General features: G+C 31.8%; 1 protein-coding gene across 1 annotated transcript; it reads left to right on the top strand.

The window, feature by feature from the left end:
* The first annotated feature begins 5,031 nt into the window (after window positions 1-5,031).
* LOC143077031 (microfibril-associated glycoprotein 4-like) lies at window positions 5,032-22,394 on the top strand. Its single transcript, XM_076252918.1, has 5 exons — window positions 5,032-5,272; window positions 12,368-12,582; window positions 15,748-15,844; window positions 18,570-18,734; window positions 22,135-22,394. The coding sequence occupies exons 1-5, from the start codon at window positions 5,032-5,034 to the stop codon at window positions 22,392-22,394; spliced, it is 978 nt and encodes a 325-aa protein (XP_076109033.1).
* Window positions 22,395-24,200: the final 1,806 nt, after the last annotated feature.

Here is a 24,200-nt window from a genome sequence, read left to right as displayed (position 1 = left end):
CATTTAAAAAAGGGGAATCCCAACCCAGGTTAAAGAGGAGATTCCAACTAAATGTCCCCACTTAAATGCATTGATCGACTTAAAATATATCCATGGACCCACCTGGATCCGCCACTGTAGCACCACCTAAAAATTCATGGAAATATACTGACGATTGCGGTCAAATAGTTTCATCGATGTCCAATAATTTAAAACTATTGACCGATCAAATAGTTCAACGCTTGCAATTAAAAAATATTGAAAATATTGTTTACTGTTTTTATATCGAAAAAGATGACTACGGTATAACATGTTGTTGATATTAAACATTCTTTTCTGCTCTCTTGGCTATATCTTTTTATTTTTTAGTGGAGAAAGCCATTGTACTCTGTTAAAACAATCGACCATCGACAAGACAAATGACAATCTTAGTCAACTAAAGTATACAGCACCTGCAACGAGTGGGGGTTAAACTCAACCACAGTGTTGAGATGATAGAGATAAACTACTTATACCATTTAGCTACGGATGCACATAGAACACCTTAATATGGAAAGTAGAAAAAGGATGTCAGAATGGTCATCCACCTTAAAGTAAAATCACAAAAATACTTAACTTCAAAGAAAAAACAAAACAGAAAATCTCTTATCAAATGGCAAAATCAAATGATACAACACATCAAACGGATGGACAACAACTGTCATATTCCTGAAATTTTTAAATGAAAAAAATGGTTGATTTTAAACTGGTTTTATAGTGATTAACCTCTCATTTGTATGACAGGCGCAACAAGTTCCATTATATTTACAACGATGCGTAAACAAAACAGACATAATAGGTAAAAAAGTCAAAAAATTGGTACAGCAGTCATTACTGTGTCCCAATCTAAATACAAACAAATATTTTACAAAAAGGCACAATGGGGACTAACTGTGCACCACTTATTGCGGACCTGTTTTTGTATTGCTATGAGTTACAATTTATGACAAAAATAAGCAAAGACCCATCGAAACAACATCGGATAAACAAATTTAATAATACTTTTAGATATTTGGATGATATTTTGGCTCTCAATAATGACGACTTCAGTATGTATATTAAAGAAATTTATCCTGTTGAACTTACTTTAAATAAAGCTAATACTAACAATGACAACTGCCCTTTCCTCGATCTTGATATCTATATCACCAACGGAAAGCTGAATACTAAAATTTATGATAAATGAGATGATTTTTCATTTCCTATCGTTAATTATCCATTTTTAGATGGTGACGTTCCCTTGTCACCATCTTAAGGTGTTTATATATCTCAACTTGTACAATTCGCTCGTGTATGTAACAATGTTCTAGATTTTAACGAGAGAAATGAATGTATTACTGAAAAATTATTACACCAGGGTATCGATATCACTAACTAGTCAAAACAGTTACTAAATTTTATTATCGGTATAAGGACATCATTCGTAAATATAGCTCAACATGCAGACTTCTTATACCTTCAGGTATTTCACATCCATTTTTTTTATGGAAACATTCTTTATAAAGCACAAAGGTGTCAGTATTCACCTCAAAAACTAACAAAACTTTTGAATAGACTTAAGAAGGGATATAGTTACGATACTGTTGTCAGGTCATTAAAGATTGCATATTTTGGCGTTAATATTGATTCACTTATAAGATCTTTGCATCGGAACTAAACACATTTATTCAAAAACCAGATGTTGACATGACAAGGGTTATGATCTTCTCATATATGTTATGATGGTATGATACTAAACCCCTAACGGGAAGGATTGTGCCTCATGTTCATATGATGAAATCATAATCTTTCAGTCAGTTTAATTGAAGATTGGAGCTGGCATGTCAGTTAACTGCTAGTAGTCTGTTGTTTGTTATGTATTATTGTCATTTTGTTTATTTTCTTTGGTTACATCTTCTGACATCAGACTCGGACTTCTCTTGAACTGAATTTTAATGTGCGTATTGTTATGCGTTTACTTTTCTACATTGGCTAGAGGTATAGGGAGAGGGTTGAGATCTTACAAACATGTTTAACCCCGCCGCATTTTTGTGTCTTTCCCAAGGCAGGAGCCTCTGGCCTTGGTTAGTCTTGTATTATTTTAATTTTAGTTTCTGGTGTACAATTTGGAAATTAGTATGGCATTCATTATTACTGAACTAGTATACATTTGCTTAGGGGCCAGCTGAAGGACGCCTCCGGGTGCGGGAATTTCTCGCTACATTGAAGACCTGTTGGTGACCTTCTGCTGTTGTTTTTTTCTATGGTCGGGTTGTTGTCTCTTTGGCACATTCCCCATTTCCATTCTCAATTTTACAAAAAACATCTAAGAACCACATTCATTGCCTCGGTAGTTTAATAGTTTAATACGAACTTCATTCGTTGCCCTAAAAACTTCTCAATGCCTACTTTGCTAACCTCTTTTTTCTAAATGTGGGAGGCACACCAGCTATTGCATAAAGTGTATAAAAAGTTATTGCCTTTGAACAAAATCGATTAAATGAGCTATAAATTTCAGAAAACACAGAAATAGACTTGGAGAATCGTCAATTATGAATTTTGTCAACTAAATTAAATCTTAGCAATAGAAATCTTTCTTATATATTTAAACTTTAAATAAAGCAAAATATGAATGATATTTGACAAAAGTAACGAATAACTGACAAACAAAATAGCATTGTGTTTTCAACATATCTAGAGATCATTTGTCATGATAATACCTTTTCTTCCTTTCTTGTTTTTAATATAAATGAACTCGTTTTAGAAATACCAATATTTCATGGGAATTTTGTCATTATTGTTTGAAATCATCACAATATCAACACAAATATAGATTACATCATCAAGCAAGGTTAAGTAGATATCAGTATGCCACCACAACATTTCCCTATGACAAAAAATTCTACCAACAGTAAACGAAGCATTTTGTAAATCTTATATAGATAATACAACGTTCCCAAACCTTTAAAATATTATGCAACAATTTGATAAATTATTAATATATACAAAGAAATCTTTGAAAAAGATAAATGCTTGCAAAAACTTAAACTACATTATCAGAATCAAATCTACAATAGACACCAGTTGTATTAAAGAAACAATTGTAGCATCTACAAATCTATTGAAATAGTTCATACATTTGATATCAATAAAAACACAAGTTACATGCACCACTTGGTTCTATGCTGCACATAACAGATAAAATAAAATATTTAAATATATATTCATAATGTGAGTTATATTAATTCCTACGTTTTACGATTGGGCAAGATTATTAACTGGGACCCCTGGCTTCCATTACCTAGAATAATGTATGTTTAAGCAACTTAGCATTACCCTATGTTAAATGTTATTGTGTATATTGTTTTAGCATTCTCTACAAATATGCATGTTTATATTACATATCATTATACCTGAGTTATCATTTTCCATATAAAATAAGTACACAATATTTTCACTGTTTTGCAAATTAAACCTTTGAACTATTGGTCCGGTCAAAAATTTCCAACAACTGGACCAGGGTGAAACTTTTTGACCGCAAGCGTCATAATATTTCGCGGAATTTTAAATGCAGCTTCGCGATTGGGGGATTTTGAAAATAACGCGGGAGTAACGACTTCGTGTTTTACCTATTGTATGTAGGGTTGACGTCAGTGCAGAACATAGCCTTAGCATTTGAACATATCTATGACGTTAACGTTATGGTTTGGTTTCTTCTTTTTAATATTACGATAGTTGATTTATCATCTCAATTTATTGTTTGTTATCTTTTTAGATATAATAAAACACTTACTGACTAGATATTCGTGGAATACTATGTTTATTGTCCCTCGGATACAACTATTGCCCTCGGCTACGCCTCATGACAATACTTGCTCCTCGGAACAATACACTTAATATTCCACACATACCTAGTCAATACGTAAACACTGTTATACAATGTATGTTGTTTTTTTGTTTTTTGTTCTTGTTTTGCGTCTGAAATAGCATGTACATTTTGTAATATCTGTTTTGTGTTTTTATGAATTATTTACAATGAAAAACTCTGCCACTGATATTCATTTTTTAAATTTAATAGGATAAGATGTGGAAAAAGCAAGGAACAAAGAAATACAATGTTTTGTAATGGTAAATCAGGTTACAATTCAGATAAAATTCAAAAGTCAAAGGTATCGTTTTGCAAATTAACATTTTTTTACTGAACTCTTTAAAACATTCATATAAACATCACTAAATGAAGGACAAAAGATGCCAGATCTTATAGAGGACTTAAAGTGTTTTAGAATTAAGCTGATTGTAATTCAGGAGGTGAATGTCAACTTTAAGAAGGAGAAGGTGGGTATTTACCAAATATAACTTCGGATAATAAATACCACAAACATACGTCCTGTGTGTGTCCTTTTATTGTTGGGTTGTTTTCCCCTTGACATATAACTCACATCCTATTACTTAATTGATTAAAGACAGATACGAATATCATTAATCTCATATACAGGAAATAGGAGAAAAATATTTTTACCTAACAACTTAGATAAATATTTTACTGTTCCGATCCATGCTTAAGAGGTCAGATTGAAACATAAACTTCATTCATATCAGAACTATTCATATCAGAGAAAATGAACATTCGATTGAAAAAAGACAGCTGGCATTAATTACGCTATGAAACATGAAAAAGAACGTACTTGGCAAACTTACAAAAAGGTTTGAGAAGAAAAATAATAAGCAGAAGTAGATATTATCAAAGATAAAAATTCAGTCACTTTTGCCGCATGCAACTTAATAATGTTCAAAATTTGGATCTATGGATTCTCATTTTTTGTGCTGGCATCAACGACCACATCTAATTCTAGTGAGAATGTAGAGGTTCGGTTACTTGACAATCAAAATGCTCCATTAGTGGCCACCCTAGATATGTCGAAAGCAGACAAACGTATTAAGCAGTTCGTAAGTGAAACAGTTGAAACACAAATAAAAACTATAGAGGAAACTGTAAATTCTAAGCAGTTTGTTAATGATGCAATTGAAGCAAAAATGAAGCATATAAACGAAACTGTGCAATCTATTCAGCTTAACAGTGATACACTAGGAGTAAAAGTGAGAAATATAGAGGAGACTGTGAAATCTAAGCAGTTTTTAAAGGATGCACTTAAAGCGATAAAGAGAGATCAAGAAGTGAATTTGAGATCACAAATGGCTAATTTGGAAAGGAACTTGACTGATCAGTTAACTGATTACATTGATGACAAAGTCGACAAGAAAGTTAAGGAAAACGGTAAGATTTTTTTTATTAACGAGTTTTTTTTCCTTTAAGCACCCAATTACATTGGTTTTCGTCAATTAAAGTGCACACTTTAAAAATGTTGACCGAACGTCCAATTACAACAGTCCCAAACATTGGAAACATAGTACCTTTTATTTAATTTAAAAGTGATGTGAGGTATAAGTCAATACGAAATCTAGCCAACAACACATGAAAAAATAAAGACATCTAGCCGAAAACATCGTATTTACGAACAGGTCTTCTAACAGCATTTGAGACCGTATGTGATCTAACCAGATTGAATTGTAGGGAATTGTCAATTTAAAAAGTCATGAAAAAGACTCTTAACTTTCAGTATTCAAGTTTAAGCATGAAAAATGTCTTGTTTGTTTACATGATTAACGCAATCCTTGTTCGACACTTGATATTTCCTGATGCATGGAAATCGGTGTATGATATTCATTTGCATACAAGACAGAAAATGCATGCTCATAATAATTACCTTCATAGCACTAGAGGACAGTTATGCAATCTGATAGGCAAGCAAAATAAACCATGACTTCCAAGTATCAAATAGGTTCTTTCAGGTACAGAATTTACCACTTTCGTGTCGTACTAAGATTATCCTTACTTGTAATTTTAAATATCTGTTAGAGTGGGGGTACAACATTGAAAACAACACGTTAAATAATTCTATGCGTCGGAAGCGCTTTTATGGATTTACCTTCATCAAGAACGCTCAAAGCCAAACATTTGAAATCAAAAGATGGGTAGTACAGAAACCGTTGAAGAGCTATATGACAAAAATATCTAAATAAATAGCCAAAGTCAACTTTGCCTGAGGGAGTTGCAACCTTAGTTTTTTTAATAATTTCTAAATTTCTAAACGGACAATTTTAGTAAAGTTTGCATGTCAGTACAACATGATGTAGATTAATGCAATCGTTAGTTCTCGCCAACAGCAATTGCCATTTATAACGGTTATAAAAAAAAAAACACTTTCAACAAGGAACCTAGCGAGTAAAGCTCAATACATGAACTAGTGAAACCTCGTGGGACGACCCATGATATAATATAAAAAGCTATAAAAAAAGATTTTTAGTTAAGAAATATATATATGAAGTGCAATATCATGATGAAACTTATTTGAATTTTTAAATAAAATGTGAGGTACATCATATCAGTTTATGATAAAAATCACGAGACTGTTGTAATACTTGTCGTTCATAATTTCAAGGGATATCTAAATAAAATAAATGGAGATTCGAAATAGGTACCAAATACGGAAGTGTATGTTGATTTGCACAGGGCAACCCAATAACAATTTGACTAAAACCAAATGAGGCGCACAATAAGGTGCAATATCATGTGCATGTTGAGAATTATGAAAAGTTACATACAAACTATGGGAGTTTTAACTTTTACAAAACATATTCCATAGCAACCTCCGAGGAAAATTCTAACCACTGTTATATTCCTCTTTTTTTCATAATAAACCTTTCAATAATTTTCAAATTTACAGTCCGATTTTCAGTAATCAGTATTGACTAGTGTTGTCAACGGTTAACCGTTCGAACAACCGAATACCGAATACCAAAATCGCAAAACCAACGTGAATGTAATCAATGTATACTTGATGGTACGAATATCAGGATTAATCAATTTTAATTGAAACACCTCACATTATTTTCGGAGACAACAAGACAAAATGAAGAATCATCGGTTTCAGACATATTTAATTCTACGATATCAAGACACGTTTTTTTATTTTTCAATTTGAAGTTAGTACAAACGCCATAATTGATACCGTGTATTTGATTATTAAAAGCCAAACCTGGACAGGAATCTTCACAGACAAGCCTTATTAAACCAAAGGAAACACTTAAATTCATCATTATATAAAACATAAATGAATGACTTGGATGGAATATAGTCACATGGACACTCATACCACATCTTTTTATATCGATGTGTATGGTACTATTGATAAGGCCTTCAAACATTAACTTAAACTACCGGTTAACCGGTTAATCGGTCGAATGATTATACGAATACCGGTTAGGCAAAAGTGTACGATTTGACAACACTAGTATTGACAATTGTTAAATACATATTACTAAAAATTGTTCATATGAATATCTTATTTTATACAAAGCTTACTTACTTTGCTAGACATGAAATTTATGCTTACTTTTTGCTCTATGGATGTTTGCATTTAAGATGTGGTTCATCATGCAAAAACATGTTTTTGACACAAACCAAGCCAAAGCAGTACACTACAGAGGAAATGCTGTAATGAAAAGTTTATAATGGCCAAAAAATAAAACGAGATATTCCTTTAATATACTGAACTGCTTAAAACTAATTGCAAGGATAGAATAGTTTGATTTTTCAGGGTTTTTTTCACATTATTTTTGTTCTCTATTCATCAATGCATAGATTAGACATACAAACGAAACACAAATACGAGAAGATTTGTGTTATTCAGTATTTAGTTTAAGCACTGCCTTTTAATAAACATGGCGTTTTTAGAATATGCTGTCTTGATATTAACATTCTTTATTCTATTACATGTATTTCTATTGTAAGGAAACAAAATATGGGCCAATAATCTATAATAAAATGAGTAGTGATGATTTAAATTTTTGTTACAATTGACAAATTTTGTGCACTTTAACGACTTTTGATATTGGGTTTAAACGTTCAAACTGAATCTTAATATAATTACTTAAGCCAGGTAGAAATAGCTTAAAAAATTTCAAATTAAAGAATGGTTACTCTATTCTTTTTAAAATAAAAACACCTTAATAGCATTAAAGATACCAATTGTATTGCTCCAAATGCGCATATGTTATCAAAGGTACCAGGATTATGATTTAATACGCCAGACGCGCGTTTTATCTTCATAAGACTCTTAAGTGACGCTCATATAAAAATACTTGAAATGCCAAGGCTAATAAGGTAATATATTCCTGGGATAAGAAAATCCTTAGTTTTTCGAAAAATTTAAAGTTTTGTAACAGGAAATTTATAAAAATGACCATATATTAAATGATATTCATGTCAACACCGAAGTGCTGACTACTGGGCTGGTGATATCCTCGGGGACGAATCGTCCACCAGCAGTGGCATCGACACAGTGGTGTAAATAGTTATCAAAGGTACCATGATTATAATCTAATAAGCCAGACGCGCGTTTCGTCTATAGACTCATCATATGCGTAATAGATTCTCCATAGGCGGTAATGTTAACGTTTCCGTATGTGGCTCAGACCATATCGTAAACTTGTAAACTATGTATGATGGCTCATTTTGAAGCTGAAACACTTGCACATGTGAAGTGCAATTTTCGGGGTGGCATGTTTAATTCGTTTTCCCGTCACGTTTCCTCCCCGAAAGATAGTGAAAAATGTCACTCTCCTTTGGAAATAATCCCAAAATTCTGAACATCAAAATCATTAAAAACTATACCCTTTGTAATCATTTGTTTCGATTTATATTGTATACTTTTTTTCATATAACATCAGCTCTATAAAACACCAGTCCCTGTTCATCTATGTCAATTTGTAAAATCACAGCTTCCACAATTATATGGCGGACTAATGTTTCAATGACAGTCTCAAATCTGTAGAGATATTAACCCATATCGATTATACATGTCTCTTCAGTGACGCCCGAGTCCACAATATTTGAAAAACAAAACGTTATTAAACAATGAAGACTTTATTAACCTAAAGAACTAAACGGATAGCCAAATTAAACTGACTAATATTCAGATGATATAATTGCCAACTTTGTCTTCAAGATGATAAATACAGGTATTTATTATAAATAATGCCCTCGCTAATTCTGAAAATTTCCGAATATGCAAAATACGTCTTCTTGTTGTCTTTGAGATGATATTGTTGTTTGTTTGTGTTCCCTTGAACACTACCCCAAATCTCCTTTTATTTGAAAGTAAAAGACGCATACGAATATCATTGAATTTTAAGTATTCATGACCATGACGAAGGAGGAGAGATTTATTCAACTCAAGACTTTGATAAAAACTTAAGTCAGAATTTAGAACGAAAAATAAACTGTATTTATATCACATGTTTCTATCGCATAGAAAGTAACTATTCCATTAATAAGGCAGCTGGCTTTAAGTAAGATTTGAAACATCACCAAGAAAGAATTTGGCATATTTACAAAGAGATTAGAGAAGGAATGTAAGATTATAAAGTAAATATTGTCAATGCTAGGAATTCACTCACATCATTAGTACAAAAAAGGAATTTACTATTTTCAGATAAGCGACAAAGGACAAGAAGGGAAGACATATATGCTGAAGCGTCTAGATATAAAAAAACTTATGCCATTCAAAGTACATATCCAAATATTGGAACTAAGTGTCTCATCCTTTCTTTATTTTTATGCATCAATGATTATAATTCTTACAAAACAGCCATCTAGAATGCATTGTCAGTCATATGGTGTATATTAAGTTTACCCAGTTAGATCGAGGCCAACTATTAAAAGGTATTCACTAGTGTTGTCAAATCGTACACTTTTGCCTAACCGGTTACTCGGATAACCGTACGACCGATTAACCGGTTAACCGGTAGCTTGAGTTGGTGCTTGCAAGCCTCATCAATAGTACCCTACACATAGATATACGATGTGGTATGAGTGTCAATTTGACGACCTTTCATCCAAGTCATACATTTACGCTTTTAGAACTGAAGTTTGTTCTCTGGCATTAAAAGGCTTGTGTGTGAGGATTCCTGGCGAAGTTTGACTTTCAATAATCAACTACACCGTATCAACTATAGCGTTTGTACCAACTTCAGATTGAAAAAAAAAATATTGATCTCGTAGAATTGAATATGTCTGAAACTGATTATTCTTTCCTTTTCATTTGTTGTCTCCAAAAATGATGTGGAGTGTTTCAATTCGAATGATTAATTATAGAAAAGAAGATGTGGTATGATTACCAATGAGACAATTCTACTCATGAGATCAACATGACACAGAAATTAACAACTACAGCAGGTGACCGTACGGCCTGTTTCTTTACTTTGTTTGCATGTTACTCGTACTATCACGTATACATTGAGTACATTCACATTGGTTTATATTTCAAAATTTTTGAGTTGGCATTTCGTTTAAAGTACGATTAAGCCTTGCACGACGGAGGTTGCACATATAGATGTAGTTTTACACGGGCTTACAATATTAGATCAGAAACAAAATAATGAAGTAAACAGTAAATTTAAATCACATTACTGATTTAGAGTTACTGTTAAAAAAACCATGTATACTAATCATATTTCTTTAACATCCTGCCCCGCGATGAGAGACAAGTTATAATTAATTTTATGTTTATAGGATTAACAATAGCAATTAATTTACTGGACAATTGATCTGTCAAATTGATTACCACGACGACAATTTTAAATAAAACCTAAATATTTAATGATTTCAATATAAATTTATATCAAATCTATCAAAATTGAAAAAAGTCCGGTTAACCGGTTAGCGTTTTTGGTATTCGGTATTCGGTCGTTCGACCGGTTAACCGGTCAACCGATTAACCGTTGACAACACTAGTATTCACACAAACATCAAGGGAGAAGAAAAAAGATGAAAATTACCGTTTTTAATCTTAATGATTATCTTCTCTTTGAGTTTAAAAAAGTACAATTATGTACCTTACTTTTTAAAACCGATGCAATGTTTAGTCAAACTTTTTTCATATCACTACTAGTGTTATGTCATAAACAGTGAATGACCAAAAACGTATGTTAGCGTGATACCACGCATTTTTAAAGTTATTTTCTTAAAAGTTAGTACGAAAATTACTATCTTGTTTAAAATTAAATCCATCCTCACAAAAAAACCTGATTACTTTATTAAGAAAATAAGAAAATCATTTGGTTTCCATATTTTATACAATTTTTTTGTGCGATTAAAACATTAACAAAATATCAAGAATCTCCCAACATCTGCTCCCACCACTAATAAAACTGTTTAACTGTGTTAAAGTTATGTTCATTTTAATTGTTTACTTTGATTTTATATAAAATCTTGATTTCTAAGAACAAATTTTGAAACCCATTCTCTCATATCTGGAAAGTAAGAATAAAAAAAGTATATGATATGTAAATACACTACAAGACCATAGTATTTAATGTATCTGACTTATAACTTAAAAGTTACAGTTGAACAGAACAGAACTTTGGAATTTAGTTTCCCTTTGTGAACGTTACATATTTTTTTAAACAAAATTCTAGCTGTATGGACATACGGAGTATACATTCGTAATCCGTTGGATATGTACTGAATGACATTTAAGCATAGGAGAAATGGTTTTAATTATCAACTGCAAAAGGGGTAAAACTAACTTTCAATAACTGCGATCTTTCTTAGATCGATGCTTTGTATTTAATAAAAGGAAATTGGTGTGATGCAAATGGAAAAACTATCCACCATTACCTAATTGACGTGAGAGAAAAGAACTGTGTGTCACCCAAGTTTGTCAATATAACTGTAAATGTTCCTACAAGTGGCAGGTATAGCTAGATATAAAATCGCGTTTCACCAACCATTTATTCAGAGAATACCTTTACTAATTCAGGAATATGGCAGTTGTTTTTCATTTATTCCGTCAATTGAAAGAATTTGAAATCAACAGTTTTTATGGAACTCCCCTTTTTGAAATTGAGTTGGAGTTTGGTATTTTTTCAAGGTGAACAATGAAAAAGCATATTGTCATGTCAGTCTTAAAACGCTGGTAACACGACAACAAAATTCAAAGACGTAAACCCAAGAGTCTTATGACATAACAATTATCAATATCAGTAATACGGGGAGTGGTGGGGATGAACATGTTGTTGAACGCACATCCTTCACTTGCCTTATCCAGATACAGTATAATAAATGGTTGGAAATTGTTTAACTAAATAGATTGATTGTGCGACAAAAATAATGTAAATGTTGCTGAAATTCCGGAAATTAATATACGTTTTCCGGGTTAAAAATGTCACAGGGTTACGATTATTACACGTACATACTGACAGTTATGAAAGTTTGTTCTCTTTGAATATTTACATGTTTAGCGGTAAATATATATAGTTGATATCAATCGAAAAAGGAAAACGAAATGCAACACAATAATTGTTTTATTTCCAGAAAAAACAGAGGATCCCAAACATCGTCCGATTGATTGCGGAGATGTCAAAACAAAGAAAGGAAACGGAATCTACAAGATATATCCTAAACATTCAGTTATTGGATTTGACGTCTACTGTGACTTTGAGATTGACAACACCGGATGGACGGTAATGTTTACATTTTTTTTACGAGTTGAATCAAGTTAACTTAAAATATCTAATACATCCAGTGGTGATCCATATGAGATCGATAAAAGATTAATGTGATAAGAATTTGAAAGCTAGTTTTGTTAATGTTTAAAGGCAAAAAAGAGGTAATGCTACAGATAGTTTCTGAAATTGTTTATAATAGTTAAACTCAGATGGGTGCTGGGCTTTCATTCAAATAACTGCCTAACATCACGTCTAGACAAGGTGTACTTTAAATATGACATTAATTAGCGTGTATTTGTTATAAAATAAATTAAGTGAAACGTTTTGTGATTCAACTAGGTGAATACAAATATGAATCCCCCTTACAGAGCTCTCCACCCCTGGAACAAGTATATATCCCAAATCCGTCTTTTACACTGTAATGAGACTCTGAAGAGGGATTACTAGCCATTATATGCATACGTGTGGTAGGAATGAGCGACTAGAGTATGTCACTATTAATTGCTTCCGCATATATGATATGGTAAAACAAATCAGATAAAATATATGTTGCTGATTACATAATAGTATATAAACAATTATCAGATGAAAACTTTTTTCACAGATGCGATTAAAACCATTGTTGTAAATGCATTCATAACGCTTTCAATTTTGTTTTTCTCTCCATTATAGAAGAGGGACGAAAGATCACATAAATCAAAAACGAACTGACAACGCCATGGCTCAAAAAGAAAAAGACAAATAGTCAAACAATAGTACATAAAACACAAGTTAGAAAAACTAAGCAACATGAACCCCACCAAAAAATGGGATGATCTTAGTTGCATTTAGTACAAAAAAGCATGATTGCTGTAGGTTATGTCAAAATATATGAAAGGGTGGGATATTGGATCACTCAGCTGCTCATCCCTACCACAAAAAGATCAAACTCGTATGCCAAAGACAAACTGTAATATTTTGGCAAAGCTCGACAACAAATTTAGTCATTGTATTTTTAAACTTCCACTTACTTGAAATACGTTATAAATGGTATAAAAAAATTGTAAAGGGAAGATTATACTCGTTGTTAATCGTTTTCTAGATGCTGATATAAACCGATATTGAATTACATACTGAGTGTCCAGTGCTAAAGGCACAGTGGATAAACCAACATTGTTATCCCAAACGAATGGACATCTATCAGACATTTGACTTTTTTTTATCCATTTGGGACACTGATAGTTTGTTCTATTAAACATTGATACCATATTGTCTATTCTATTGTATAGATTAAAATTTATACAAAATTAGATGTCTAATGTATGAAAAAATTGATTTATATATATGTTAGCGGCAATAAGTGAAATTAGGCATTAAGCTTAAATCCTAGGCAATAAGCTAACGCCTATGCAGTAAGTCTATTGCCTAAATGATATTAGGCATTAGTCTTAAATCCTAGGATTTAAACTTAAATCCTGAAAAATGTGTGCAGGCATTAAGCTTAATGCCTAAAATATAAATGCGAGTAAATAAAAGACAGTTACTCATTTAAAAAAAATATATTTGTTAAATAATAACATTATGAGAACGGGGGCATGTTAAAAGAAAACGTCATAAGATCGGTCCTATAAAATATACTTAGGACAGAAATTATGACAAAGTTAGGACCGACTAACAACATGTCTCAGCATGTACATCGAAGATATCTTAGAATTATCTTAGCTAGGATGTCCTAACCGCTGTCCTTGAGTATTGGCGTTAAAGAAAATAGCAAATGAAAACAAAAAATGAAATATTGTATCAAACATGTCAAATTTTACCAACAACTTTAATTTAAAAACCGATCAATTTTTAGAAAATAATTATTAGCTTTAAATCAAAGTCTAATAATTTGATAACTTTGATATCATAATTGTACAATTAAACTCTTTGAAACAAAACATAAGTAAAACATATAACTTCGTTTTATATTAGAATTGAACACACTAACGGATCTGAATTCGAAGATTCATATTAAAAAATTCAAAAGCAAATGTCGTGCATCTTTCATATAAATACTAAGTACTCCAACTATTTTCTTTTTTTTAACATATGTTTGAATATGAGCAAAAGAAAAAAAATCTAATTTTACCGATGAAAAACGACTGGGTCCAGTTTCATCCTAAATATAAAAAAAGAAGATGTGGTATGATTGCCAATGATACAACTGTCCACAGGAAACCGGAAATAGAGTTACAAATAGAATATGTTTTTTTTTATATTAAAACGCGTCAAGTAATAATTTAAAAATAAGAAAACTTGATAAAACATTTTTTTTATCACAAGTTGTGGAACTTGATAACAAAGAAAATTTATTTATCCAATAAAATAAAAATGGAAAATGGTCACGGTGAGCAAAAATTATATCTTAATTTTGTCTACTTTTGACCAGTATTAACCAGCTCAACTAGTGAAGTGTACAAATTCTGAAATAAATATTATAATAACTCTATGAAATCTGCCCCCCTCTCCCCGGTCATTTCTTTAATTGGATACAATCACTTTTTTAAAATCTTTTTAATATTTTGTAATACCACAAAAACATGAAAAAAATATGAGTTAATTCTGTTTTTTAACTGCTAAAATTACTAAATAAAGTAACTAAATTTGAATATCTGTCAAATAAATGAATATTTATACATTTCATATTAGAAATGAAAATTAAGAAACAATTTTATATTAAGAATTAATCACCAAATATGAATAAATTCCAGAGTTTAATTATTGCCTAAAATTATGTTCGGCAATATGATGAATAATCATCATCAGATTTCAGGAAATAAGCTTAATGCCTTAGCTTATTGCCTAGGATGTAAGCTTAATGCCTAATTTCACTTATTGCTGCTAACATATATAAGTGAATATTCACAGTTGCAACTTTATAGAATCACTCGAACATGTGTTATGTTCCATTGGATGGACAGAAATCGTAAAATGCAGATAACAATTATAAAATAATTTAAAAATTTATATATATTTGATTTTTTTTAGAAATTGTAAAAAATAACCATTGTACACCAAAACAAATTATACCTTCTCTTACTTACAGTTTTATTCCTCTGAGAACAATTTTTGATACACGCATGTTTCCTTGTTTGAAATCATCTATACATTCTATTAAAAAGAATATTCAACTGTTTTTATAATGATATTTTTTATCAGATGTTTCAGAGAAGACTAAACGGGAAGACAGATTTTTATAGAGGTTGGAATTCGTATGTAAATGGATTTGGAGATTTGGAGGCGGAATTTTGGTTGGGTAAATATTTTTTGAGTTTTTAAAAACTAAATATGACTTATTATTTTAGAATTTGGACATTAGGATACCGAGTACCATGTTGTAAATAATGTTGTTTATACAGCTTACAAAATATGAGATATGTGTTACTGTCATGAAAAGAAATTTATGATATCACTCATGTCGAGTCATGGCCTGTTAACAATCAAATCATGAATGATCAAGTTGTTTATGTCCTACAAGGCTGTTTATAACTTTCAAAATAAGGAAAACATTTACAAGTTAGTTACTTGTTTAAATACAGAAATGATATGAAGGTTTGACATAGTTATTTATGACAAAAGACACTTATCATTTGACTGTAGCATTGCTAAATGTTAGCAGAGATACCTATGTAAAGTTCGCCTATCAAAATAAAGAAAAACGGAATGAATTCTGTGTCATGGTCAGGAACAGTCTTGTGTCCAAGAAGTATTAAGCTCGATTACCGAAGATAAAGATGCCCAAAAGTGCATGAAATTTCAATGCAAATTTCTTTACTTTATATCTTAGTGGCAATAAGTGAAATTATTCGTTAACCTTTAATTCTATTTAATAAGTAAAACCTAAGTAGAACGTTTATTGTCCAATAGAAATACGCAATATTCTCAATTCTTATAATTCAATATGAACTCTTGAAAAATATGCCCAGGATTTAATTTTGATACCCACAATGTCAATGGGAGTAAGTGAACAGACATTTATTTAAAGTTACGAAACATTTGGTACAAAACAACATGTGCGGAATTCACAATGTAGATGATATTTTCAGTTACAAGTTGATTGTCTAATAACGTCTAGATGGACTTTCTCTGATGGTACATTAAAAGGTCATGTTCTAGTGAAAATTTTACAAGAAAAAACCTTCAAATCAATTAAACCACATTTGCAGATCGCACACAAATATATGTTTTCCTACTGTCCGTTATTGTAGGTAACAGTATTGCACGTAGGACAGTAAAATTGCACTATCTGGATCTGCACTTTGTATATGCATTCGTGAAATAAGGGATTCCACCAATTGATAATTGATTATCGTAAAATCCCTCTCAAAAGATCTCAACCCAACCCCTATACATCTAGCATGTCTAGCCAATGTGGAATAATGAAACATGCAGCAATAACCTTAGTAAAACCCAGTTCGAGTCCATTGTCAGAATAGGTAATAAAGGAAACTAAGCAAAAAGACGATACAAAATTCAACGAAGGACTACTAGCAGTTACTGACATGCCAACTCCAGACCTCAATTAAACAGATTGAAAGATTAAGTCGTCATCATATGAAAATCAAGCACAATCCCTCGTGTTAGGGGTTTAGTATCATACCATCATAAAAATATATGAGAAGAACATAACCCATATCATGCAAACAACTGGTTTTTAGAATAAAAGTGTTTATTTCCGATGCAAAGACCCTATATATAAGTGAATCAATATTAATACCAAAAAATACAATTCTTAATAACCTGATAACAGTATCGTAACTTTATCCCTTCGTAATCAGTCTGTTTAAAGGTTTGATTAGATTTAGAGGTGAATACCGACCTTTTTGTGCTTTGTAAAGAATATAACTATAAATATTGTATGTGAAATATCTGACCGTATAAGATGTCTGCATGTTGATTTATAATTACTAATTATGTTCGTGTATCGATGATAAAATTTAATAAATGTTTTGACTATTCAATTGGTAGTTTGTGATATCGAATACCCTGGTATAATAATTTTTCAGCAATACAGAGAATTGTTTCGCAAAAATCAAATACGTTGTTACATACACGAGCGAATCGATCAAGTTAAACGATTTTGATGCGAGCTTTTTTCCTGTTTATATGCTTTAAAATTTTCACTTTATGTACAACGAAATTAAGTTAGATAGAAGTCTCAAAAATATTATTCGAAATGATGGTGTTCCAAATGTCATAAAAATAAGAAACGACCTGTGTATAAAAGAATAAGTCGAAATCAACACATTAAAAGATTATGACGTTAAAAATAACAAGTACGAGTACGACTTAACAAATGAAGACAATATACTAGTAAGGTAAAAATTGTAAACGAATAGGTTCAACTTAAAACGTAACAAAGGTTGATAATTCAAATACTATTTTAGTCTGGTAAGCATGTTTTTTACTAGTTGAAATCTTCTTCAAACTAGCATTCAGTAACAGGTAGTAATATCGGCTGAGGTCTTGGTGTCTTTGGTTTACTGTTTGCAGTTTTTGGATAAGTTTCGACAAAATAAGATCAGCACTCTTTACATAATACTTTTATTGTGGCTGTTTTATCATTTTATAATGTGGTGGTGTCGTACACTATTGTCCCAAGTGATAAGAGGGTTAAGTAAATCCGAGGCACCTTTGTTATGTTAATTGGTCTTATTCAGGAATTTTCAACCCAGTTACTGTCCTGATTGCTGTCTGTTCATTCAGTTTTCGTTTTTTTTAAAATTAAAAAATCAACAAAGACCAGGCTCAGTGCTCGGTTTGTCAGACGCGCGATTCAATTGAATACGATTCAATAGTGGCGCTTTAATAAAACAAATCAAAAGACCAAACCAAGGAGGAAGTTCATGAGCATTTAATACAAACAAATCCACAAAGTATATAGACAAAGCCTTGTTTTGTTGTAATGATTCTTATATTTAAGTTCAACAGATTTTCCTCACACGCTTATTCCACAACTCTCATTTAGTGATCTGTTTTAGGCAACCAAAAGATACATACATTGACTAAGCAGGCCAATTATGAACTAAGAGTAGACATATCCGATTTTGATGGTTACAAAGCTTATGCCAGATATGTAACGTTTTCTATTGGTGATGCCTCCACCAACTATAGACTAACTGTTTCTGGTTACAGTGGGAATGCTGGTAAGTAATGATTTATTACGAAAAAATAGCAATAAAAAAAAATTCAAAATGGATTACCCGGAACCGCCATGACAACATCCTTATGTGCTTAACCAAAGATACATTTTTATTTCAATGTGTACGAAGTACATAAAAATGTGTAAAATATACAGTGTAAGCTATTCATTTGTTATCAAACATTTTGTGAGTTGAAATTACCCCAATTTGGCTACTACTTAAAATTGATAGTCCCTATAATACAAATAGATCGTATTTGTGTTTTGCATCAATTCTATGAACCATTATTTTTATTATCGATGCCTGTGCAAAATTCATGTTTTCCCTTAGTGGTCGTTATCAGGTATGCTCAGGTAAACAGGTAAGAGTAGCCATTCACGTAGTGGTTTGTAAAATCAAATGTAAATGAGAATTTTGTCTGCAGTTTGATAATGTTAAGTGGAACCGTGTGAGTAATTTCTACTTCTGCCATGCAGCTACGATTTTTGGCGATAGTTTGAAATTTTAAAATACTCATTTTACACTATATTTGTATTATTTGTGTACAATTGTTTGTCTGTTTGTCTTTTTCCTTTTTAGCAATGGCTTTGTCAGTTTACTTTCAATGTAAGAAATGCAATGTCCCTCTGGTTATTTTCGCTCCTCTTTTACAACACTCATTTTACACGGACACACTGTGTATGTCTTCTAATAAAGCGAAACCTCTTATATTTTATCTTAAATTTGATTTGTGTTTTCTGGCGTGTCAGCAATATTTACATCTGCCGTGTATCGACTTCCTGTTTGCTGAAATTTGACACAACACTTTGTACATGGACTTGATTTCCGACAACTATTCTTTGATTATGATAAGGGCGAAAACTTTTAAATTTGATCTGAAGCTTGTTAAATATAGATTCTTATATTGATACCAGTGGATTATCGGATTTATCCAATCGAGATTGTTTAAATATCTATTTTAAAGTCCGAGCCTCGGCGAGGACTTTAAGATTTATGATTTAACTATCGAGAATGGATAAATCCGATAATCCACGAGTAACTATGTAAGAATCTGTTTCTCTAATGATTAAAAATGAATTTTCTTTTTTTGTTAAAGGAAAATCCCATTCGAGTGCTTTTCACATTCCACAAAGTTATCAATTTCATTAACACCTGTAAGAATATTTTGATTCATCCAGGTAGCTAAAAAGTTTATGACCCTTAAAATCATCCAATGATCTTTTGAGATCACCGGCAACCACTCGTTGATTATTTGTTTTATACAATGGGTTTGGAAAGGGATTAAGTTCGGTAAGCGCCATATTGGCCCCAATTATAAAGTTCATGGTTACAAGACAATAATTGTTTTAAGGTGCCTTAGAGACATGTGAGAAAGTTAAACAGAGCTGTTTTTGTCAAAGTTTAATTCTAACACGTTGATTTTTACATCCCAAAAAGATCAAGATAAGGGATTTTGGTGAAATTTGACAAAATCAGCTGGATTTCAACCAAATAAAGGACCAGGAAACATAGAGCGCAGGCGTCGACAAGCTTAATATTCAAATAAAACATGTTAAATGTCTTCACAAACATTATTTTAAAAGATCTTTGTTGTCGACGTATGCGCTCTGTGTTTCCTGTCAAATAATCTTTGGAAATTTACCCATTTTCATTGATTTTTTCGTGAAAAATCAATATGAGTACAACTTGTGACGTCATAATGAAACGCAGAGACGTAAAATTTTCAACAAAATGGCTTATATCCTATCTAGTCAATGTATTAGCTATAATTTATCGTGATATTGGTCAATAAATTCGAATTTGAAATTTACGCTAAAAAAGGGGGCCATTTTAGGACCTTATCGAACATACTCTTTTCCATAGAATTAGAGAAATTGAGTTTATATGGTCATAGTGTTTATGCATTTTTAAATCCGCCATGCATCTACTGCACGTTTGTCTATAGTTCTTTAACACTCTTTGCGCGAGGAAAATGTGGCAAAGTTTTTTTTTGTCTTCAATAAAAGGGCAAGATTGATATTTAGACTAAAGCTTGATGATGTGTTACCTTATAACATGACCTTTGACCCACAATGCCGTTAGGCGAACTACATTTTATTCAATTTGACTTATGATTAGGTATATTTAAACTTATAACATTATTTCTTCAAAAACACGGCATGTACATGTATACATATCATAAAACTAGCAAGATGCCATACAGTTGGAAAACAAGTTGCCGTACTGTAAATATGTCAACAGTAGCAAGTTGCCTTACCCTATGTTTGATTCATTTTTACCGATATTCTTTAGAAAACGTCTTTTTGAGAGCAATTTTTAGTAATATGAAGTCACATTACCATAATAAAAAGATTTGTCAGGAAAAAGAATGAAAATCTGTGGAGCAATTTGCAGGAGGGCGATTGAAATCTTATTGTACCAAGTGCACCGTTTCGGAGTATTACACAAAAACTTGTCTTTGTTTGCTACTTGTTCACTGGTATGAAAAATTAAAGCTTTATACATCAGTAAATCGTTTCAGAAGCGATAACGATAGAAATGGTCTAAACTAAAGGAATTCTCTATTTGTTTATTGATTTGTTTCTTCCTCTCCGCTTCGTTGGTACCCAATTTCCGGTGGCAATGATATACACAGTGACTAACATTTATTATTTTACACAGCTCACCATGTTTGCATTTATTTATTCTGAAAATAGACGCACTCGATTCGTTATTTTACTGGAAAATATCCATTGATTAGATTCTTCAAATATCTATGTAACTTATTTTTATATCTTCATGTTAAAATAATAATTGGTTAAAGTCAGATACTAAGTATCAGAAATTTTTATTTCTGTTTATATTTATCTTGTTTACGTATGTATTTGTGAAGACGTTACTAAATTGAAAAACTTGTGTTTATAGATATAGGAAGATGTGGTGTGAGTGCCAATGAGACAACTCTCCATACAAATAACAATTTAAAAAATAAACCATTATAGGTTAAAGTACGGCCTTCAACACGGAGCCTTAGCTCACACCGAACAACAAACTATAAAGGGCCCCAAAATTACTAGTGTAAAACCATAAGTTCATTTGTCCTTTTTGAACAATTAAATACGTTTAAACGAATTTAAAGAGCAATCAGTGAATATTAATGTAACCCTCTTTGATGAAATATAATAAAACTCTTCTTTAGATACACTCTGGAAACGAAGGGTAATATGATTAATTCGTAAAATCCAAAAATGTTTTGTTCACGACGATAACATGATGCTTTTGTCATATTTCATTTCATCTAATATGAAAATACTATACCATGTTTAGCTATTTCAAAACTTTAATCTGAAGAAATGATTTACAGTTTTGTCTGACCTTATTGAAGTAATGTATTATTTATATCTGGTTCTTATAATTACAACAGGAGATAGCCTCGATTACCAAAATGGTCAAGCTTTTACTACCAAAGATAGGGACAATGATCCATGGACAGATATCAGTTACAAAAATAATTGTGGAATATACAAACAGGGCGGTTGGTGGTATAACACATGTGCACAATCCAACCTGAATGGGGTATACATGGAAGGAGGAAAGATTAGTCATAGTGGAATGCATTGGTCTCATTGGAAGAATAAGCAATATTCACTGAAATCTTCTTCAATGATGATTAGGAGACTGTAATAGCATAATTAACGTAAAATAGTATTTATGTTATTAAAAAAAATCTTTGAAATAGTTCATATTGCATTAAATGATCTTTTTTTGTTACTTAACAGGATATCATTGCAACTTCTTTGCATTTTGAGTATAAATTTGTCTATTTTGACGATCTTAATTCCAGTAAGAAATTTCCTAATTGTCTCGTTCATGTTATATTACGTAATACATGCCAAATCTGTCAAAACAGTATCATCTTGATATCTTGTCATATATATTTAGATATGAGCAATCACGTTTCCGTAAAAGGTTTATGGTACAAAATGTATTCCACAAATATATGATTTGTGTAATGTATTTTTAGGTGAACGCTGTTGCCCATATACATGTTGAAAACAATTGTATGTTAACTAGATGGTTAAGGTAAATTATGTACATTTGGACGTGTATGCCGTCAAATTGACATCACACGTGATCCTTTTGGAGTGAAGTGTCCAAACATGTTCATTTATCAATACCACTGAAATAATTTTTGCCAAATTTTTAAACTACTTTTTAATTTCATAGACAAAAATGGCGGTTCTAGTACCTTTTCGATTTTTTAATAAAAAGGGCACATTTTTTCGTCTATAGGGTTTTTGTGTCATAGCTGATGACCATAAAAGGTCTAAATACAGTGGCTATATTTGATAATTGAAAGTTGTGGTCACGGGTGTTTTTTTTTACATTCGTTTAGTGTTACAAAGGGTGCTGTTACATATCTGTAATAGCTGTATGTTGATTACGTGTCAAAGAGGGACGAACGCGAACGATACCATAGGGACAGTCAAACTCATAGATCGAAAATTATCTGACAACGCCATGGCTAAAAATGAAAAAAAGACATACAGACAAATAATAGTACACATGACACAACATAGAAAACTAAAGACTAAGCAAAATGAACACCACCAAGAACTGGGGGTGATGTCAGGTGCTCCGGAAGGGTAAGCACATCCTGCTCCACATGTGGCACCCGTCGTTATGCTCATGTTATTACAAAACCGGTAAATATTCAGTAGGTCACATTTATGAAAGGGAAGGGGATTGTAGTTACGACGTAAGGAACATATCCGATATCATTAATGGAACGGTTATTCAATAACGGTCAACCAACTCGTGATGGCTTCCGTACCATTTACGAAGGGATGATTTCAACATCACCATTTGGAACTCTTGGTTTAAAAGCTTCCTTGAGCAGCATCCCTCTATCAGGAAAATCATAAAAGGAAATACAAGCACGGCAATATCTTATAAATTAGAAGATATTTACTCCGTATGCAGGTGCTACTGCAGTTGCTACTTATAAACGGAAAGTTCACAATAGGGAAGCTGTAATCATCTCTTTTGTCGTTAAGTTTTGCTTCAACCGACCCTCATTGTCAATTTCTAGATGTAAGTCAAGATATGAGGCCGACTTAACTGTATCTGTTGTATCCTTTATCTCTAGTGCGATGGTATAGATGCGTTCAACATAGTCACAAAATTTTGAATTATTTAGTGAGAGAATATCATCTATATAGCGGAAAGTAAAGTAAAAGGATATTGCTAACTTTTTATTTTTCTTCCTAAGAAGTTCCTGTATGAAGTCAGCCTCATTATAATAAAGGAAGAAGGCGGCAAGAAGAGTGGGACAATTGGTTCCCATTGGAATGCCGACGGTCTGTTGAAAAATACGTCCTCCAAACGTAACAAATATGTTGTCAATCAAGAAAATCAACCTGTCTGTGGTCTTGGCTTTGTTTCCTATAAATATGTTGAGTACAGGATGCAGCTTGAGGATATTTTCAA

This window comes from Mytilus galloprovincialis, chromosome 5 (assembly GCF_965363235.1).
Source record: "Mytilus galloprovincialis chromosome 5, xbMytGall1.hap1.1, whole genome shotgun sequence".
NCBI classification, from domain to species: domain Eukaryota; kingdom Metazoa; phylum Mollusca; class Bivalvia; order Mytilida; family Mytilidae; genus Mytilus; species Mytilus galloprovincialis.
Note: the sequence above shows the minus strand (reverse complement) of the source record. Positions and strands in the feature narration are given on the sequence as shown.

What these genes read in the sequence shown, in the direction of transcription:
- LOC143077031 (XM_076252918.1), top strand. Translation starts at nt 5,032, where the DNA reads ATGAAGCATATAAACGAAACTGTGCAATCTATTCAGCTTAACAGTGAT. An exon ending in TTGACAACACCGGATGGACG is followed by an intron (nt 12,583 to 15,747) that starts GTAATGTTTACA and finishes ATTTTTTATCAG; the next exon opens with ATGTTTCAGAGAAGACTAAA. An exon ending in TGGTTACAGTGGGAATGCTG is followed by an intron (nt 18,735 to 22,134) that starts GTAAGTAATGAT and finishes TAATTACAACAG; the next exon opens with GAGATAGCCTCGATTACCAA.